This window comes from Monopterus albus, unplaced genomic scaffold, assembly GCF_001952655.1.
Source record: "Monopterus albus unplaced genomic scaffold, M_albus_1.0 scaffold194.1, whole genome shotgun sequence".
In the NCBI taxonomy this organism is placed as follows: domain Eukaryota; kingdom Metazoa; phylum Chordata; class Actinopteri; order Synbranchiformes; family Synbranchidae; genus Monopterus; species Monopterus albus.
Genome location: NW_018128074.1, coordinates 1,266,344 through 1,271,777, shown reverse-complemented (window position 1 = coordinate 1,271,777; position 5,434 = coordinate 1,266,344). Strand labels below are relative to the sequence as shown.

Here is a 5,434-nt window from a genome sequence, read left to right as displayed (position 1 = left end):
CTGCTGTTCACCGTTCTGTCGGACTCTATCAGTTATTTGTTTCAGAAGATCTCAGCAGTGGGACTATGGTGTGTAGAGGCTTCAACACATTATGAAAATAGATTTTGGGGGCAAAGTTGTAGATTTATTCTAAATAAAAATCAGCCTATATTAATTGTGTGGACGCTGAGTCAGCAGTATCCACACAATTACTGTGTTAGGATGAACAGTTTTGAATGAAGTGGCAAGAGAGAGTGCCACCTCACTCTCTCATTGTAAAAAAGATTCAGAACATCTCCTAGTTGTGCACTGTTTTTATGGGTTACTTGTCAAACTTGTCAATGCTAAGACCCCTTTCTTTCTGTTGCCTACCCAGCACCCTGAGCCGCACCATAAGTGTCCCCACTATGAGGTAAAAACACCTTGATGGTCTCCGCAATTCCTGTTTACTGCTTATTGTTGTATCTGTCAGATTAAACAAAAATGGAATTTAGGTTCAGCAAGTTATGATATAAAAAATGTGTACTGTGTAATTTCACTCACACTTCTCTATATACACTCTTCTACACTAAAGTCTTTTGAGGAAATCTGGAAATGTAAAGATGAGTTTATCAAAACAGCAGACACATACTGTAGTACATACTGTTTTCTGACTGTATAGGCACTGACCGCTTGTTTTCTCTTTGACTCACACAGGACAAGTTGACTGGAAGTCTGAAAAATAATGGAGACACATCTGGTTTTCAGAGAAACCACAGCACATGAGACAACATACCAATGGACTAATTTCATACCTTGTAAAGATTGTCATTTCACACTTTTGTCTGTGTGAATTAGTCCAATTCTATTTCTTACTTCTGTTAGTTAATACACAATGACTAATAGAATGTATTGCATTTGTAATGTAGACTTATTTTAACTTCAAATATCAATGTAAGTTCTAATATGTAATATTTCAGTGTGTTTCCTAAATGTAATTTATGGATTTTGACATGAGTACAGTAAACATATCTGGTGAAATAAGCTGAATTTCTTGCAGTAGCATTCACTGACAGTAATTATAACATTTACAAAGCAGATTATCACTAACATACAGTATTTTTGTATTTTAAGGTTTTTCAGTTAAAGTCATTTGAATGGTTGTGCCTTTATGTCATTAATGACCATACATGGCCGTTTCATGTATTTGTCTCAGTGTTCTTGATTTTCTACAGTCATTCTGTCAGAGGTGCCTCATTGGCTTCATGTTAACCATTTTATATATAGTCTTAGGGGGGCGCTAGAGGGGTCAAAGTGTATTACCCTTGAGCTTGTAGTAATTTGTTTAACATGTAAAAACTATGCAGGCGTCTTTATAAATTGCCCACATAAATTAGCTGAAATCCTCTAGAAAATACAATGAGATATCTCAGGTACCACTTATGAAGGCTTCTACGTTTAGTGCAAAAACACTGGTACAACAATTATACAGTGACAACCATTGCTGTTCTTTTTTATACACCGTTGGAACATGTAAAAATTACGGCACTGGGAAAGCTATCCTCTTGCTGTTAGCTCAAACTATCACCAAAGTCACGGAAAGAGGTGGACTGAACAGCAAAAAAAAGTGGAAAATCCTAACCGAATCCTAACCACTAGACCACGAGGGAGACAGTCTGAAGGGCATTAGAGGACATAGTAGTGTATCGTCAACACTTAATGATTCCATTTAGTACCTTCAATGGTACAACAGTTAGCTAACCAACAGATAACACCAACATAAAACAGAATCCGTTTCCCATTTGAAACGCCGTAAGTCAGTTAACGTGGACTATATAACGTAGGCTGCCATAACTGGCCACTTCTTGCTAACGTTAGCTACTTGTGGTCCACTGCAGGAAATGTAACTTTCAGAATGAGCATTTCATCGATTGGTTTGAAGAGTTTACTTAAATAGCTTTTCACGAGGCTTTCTTTGATTTCAAAATGTAGCCAGATATAAAGGAATCTCTGTAAGAATCTCGGACACGTGGCAGTTGCTAAAAGTACAATTTCACACTTAAATGAAAGATTTATAACAAAATAAAACACGTTCAGCCCTACTCACAAACTTGAGAGCACAACAAATTTATAGCGCTGCAGAGTTCTTTTATGTAGGTCATATTATTTATATGGGCTGCAAATCTGCATTAGGAATAAATGTAGCTCCAAGGCGGACTCAGCAAACTACAGTAACATTGAAGTGTGATTACGTGCAGTCTGGCCATCAACTGGTAAAGCCTCTGAATGTATTATGCTAAAACCTCTCCCCTCCTATTGTCTGGTGACGCAGAGTCCCCGCCCTCGAGCTGTCAAAGCCCCGCCCCTTGAAACAACAGCACGCGCTGTGACCCTATAAAAGGCGGTGGTGAGCGCCCTGAACGGTGTCAGTAGCAGATCAGAGAGCTCTGTGTAGAGGATTTATCCACAGATGTGCCATTGGAACAGCTAATATCTACACTACTTAAAGCCGTCCGCACCTTACAACCACAGTATCCTTATCCTAAAGGTAGGTCACTGTTTTATAACATCAAAAGTTCTTCTCTCTTGTATTTAACCATAAATTGAATTGCCTCTGCCAGCTTTCTTTTCAAGTGTTATAGCTACTACAGCAGTTCATCCATCTATTATCGAATGGGATCTAGGGGGGGTAATGGAGCCAATTCCAGCTGACACTGGGTGAGAGGCGGGGTCCACTCTGGACAGGTCACCAGTTTATCACAGGGCTGACATGTAGACAAACAACCACACATATACACACTCACTCCTACTGGCAATTTCGAGTCCCCAGTCAACCTAAGCTGCATGTCTTTGGACTGTGGGACAAAGCCAGAGTACCTGGAGAGACTTCCGTCACATTTGTTTCAAGACACCTGTCTTCTTCACAAAACAGAAATGGAGTTTTTGCAGCATGGTGCTGGAATGCTTTGTATCATATAACGATGACACACGTCCGCTGTATTCACACTGCCACACAAGCTCACTTACATATTTATAAGCACTACAGTAGCAAGTATCTGTGTTTGTGCCTCAGTTGCAGCTTTATTCAGGTTATGAAGTTCAGAGGTATAAGCTATTTGTCTGCACCGTGAAATCCCCAAAGCCATCTGCTGCTCACCAGGTGTTAAGCTGCACAGCCTTCAGCTGGTTCTCAAGCTCCAGGCTGTTAACACATTCTTTTAAGGGTCTGAAATGCATATAAAATACAAAATGTACATACACACATAGGCTCCAGCACCCTTGCAAGCGGTACAGATAATGGATGGATGGACATACACACATAATTAGTTTTTATTCTCAATATTCAACACATTTTGACTTTGACTTGACTTTGACTTTGATTTTTTTGCACTGATGAGAAATCCTGAATGTTTACCCAACTTTATGAATGCCAGATGCAAAAAAAAGTTATAATTAGAGCCATCTATAATTTCAACAGCCAGTGAACACCAGCACCACATATATATCCTCTGACAGGAACACTAATACAGTCTTTGGCCAGTCACGTCTGACCCCGCAGCTAGTTCGTGCTATACATTATTCAAGTTGAGCTGGACATGGACGTGCTCTCATTCACACTCTGGTAATTTGAGTCGGGGGAAACACGATTCTCAGAAGCAGCTGCTTCCTTTTTCACTGCAGCAAAGGACTGTAGGGCATGCATGCAGCAAACGCCTGCAGGATCTTTACTGGAGTTCTGGCTGAAGCACTGTGCTTGCACATGTTGCTTTGTATAATAAGAAAATGCAATGATAGTTCAACAATACATACCAATATGATAAAGTGTAAGGATATGAAATGATGGTGAAAACATAGTAGCACCTATTTTAAATCCAATCTGTGTCATATTTTCCAGCTGTTAGCGGTTTTCCATCTAAGGTCGGAGAAAATGGCAGCAATTCCAGCAAGTGGCTCTCTCATCGCCACCCATGATTACTACAGAAGTGAGTCAGATGTGGTCTATGTGCATTTATATCGTATTCATTTCAGTGAATGGCAAAAATGCCAGAAGACATCTTTGGCTTTCATTTTGCATCGGACACTGAAAATTCTTTCCACTGTGGAAGCCTGTCCTGTCTTTGATAAGATGTTCTTTGTTCATTTAAAGGAAATGTACCATATGTTTGTTGCAGGGCGGCTTGGGTCAGCCTCCAGCAACAGCTCTTGTGGCAGTGCTGAGCACATTGGAGAGGTCATCCCACACCATCCAGGTATGAAAAATGTTTTATTTTGAAAGTGTGACAAGACACTATGATGAGTCCTTTTAAATTTTACTTTGTTTGTTGCAGGACTTCCAAGGCAAGATTCTGGCCACTGGTGGACTTCATTTTTCTTTGCAAAACAGAACCAGCCTGGCATGCAGAACGGATCTGAAAATCAAAAGTGAGTGCCGTAATATATGAGCAGAGTTAGTCAGGAGCTTTTCTCTTGATGCTTTTACCCTGTTGGATGACACAACATCCCTTCTATGTTGCAGGAACAGAACCTACACAGTGGCCAACGAACAGGTGACCTGCATCGCCAGGGAAATGGCTTTGAACAAAGAACTCAGTGAAGGCATTGAAAGTAGGAAGTCTGAATTGTTGACCCCTCCACCAGCTTCCTCCTAGCCTCCCCTGCCAGCACCCCACCTTCCCTCAGCCTCAGCTTGCCATCACATAGTCCAGACCTGGAGATGACATCGGTGATGATGAGGCTGTTTTTTTACCTTTAGTAAATAGCGTGTGCTTTTTCTATTTGCATATGTATAGTATGTTTTTATTATGACCAAATGTAAAAAAAAAAAAATGTGTAAGAAGTTCTTCATTTTACTGTTCTTGTGACTTGACACTGTTAATAATAATAAATACTTGGGGTCAGTACTCCCACTGTGTTTAACTGTTTCTATATAGCTAGTATTATCTTTAGATGACAAGTGACCAAAAGGAACATAGTCCTATCCAGTGGTGGAAAGTAACTAAATACATTTACTCAAGTACTGCACTTAAGTACCATTTTGACATTCTTTACTTGAGTATTTTCTTTTTCTGTCAATTCATACTTTCATATCACTACATTTTAGAGGCAAATGTACTTTTTACTCCACTACATTTATTTTATAACTTTAGTTACTACTTGCTCTTCATAACAAGAAAAATAACCAGATTAAAAAAAATACAGTATATTTATAAGACATCATTTGTTTATGGTGGAAAATTCACAAGCTACACAGCAGTAATTCAGATTAAATGCATATATGATGGTTAAAACTAGCTCCCGTTCACCAGCTGTCATGTACAATAATGCATCAGTAATTATAATACAATAATGTGAAGTGTGCCATTCTGCATAATTAGTACTTTTACTTTTAGTACTTTTGTGCTTTTGCTTAAGTAACATTTTGAATACTGGTCTTTTACTTATAAATAGTATTTTTACACTGTTGTATTGTTACTTT

At 39.1% G+C, this 5,434-nt stretch overlaps 1 protein-coding gene across 1 annotated transcript; it reads left to right on the top strand.

The window, feature by feature from the left end:
* The first annotated feature begins 2,362 nt into the window (after window positions 1-2,362).
* On the top strand, window positions 2,363-4,876 carry LOC109970314 (pancreatic progenitor cell differentiation and proliferation factor B-like). The gene is made up of 5 exons (XM_020617796.1): window positions 2,363-2,506; window positions 3,854-3,941; window positions 4,131-4,208; window positions 4,287-4,380; window positions 4,475-4,876. The coding sequence occupies exons 2-5, from the start codon at window positions 3,887-3,889 to the stop codon at window positions 4,605-4,607; spliced, it is 360 nt and encodes a 119-aa protein (XP_020473452.1). The 5' UTR covers window positions 2,363-2,506; window positions 3,854-3,886; the 3' UTR covers window positions 4,608-4,876.
* The last annotated feature ends 558 nt before the right edge of the window (window positions 4,877-5,434 follow it).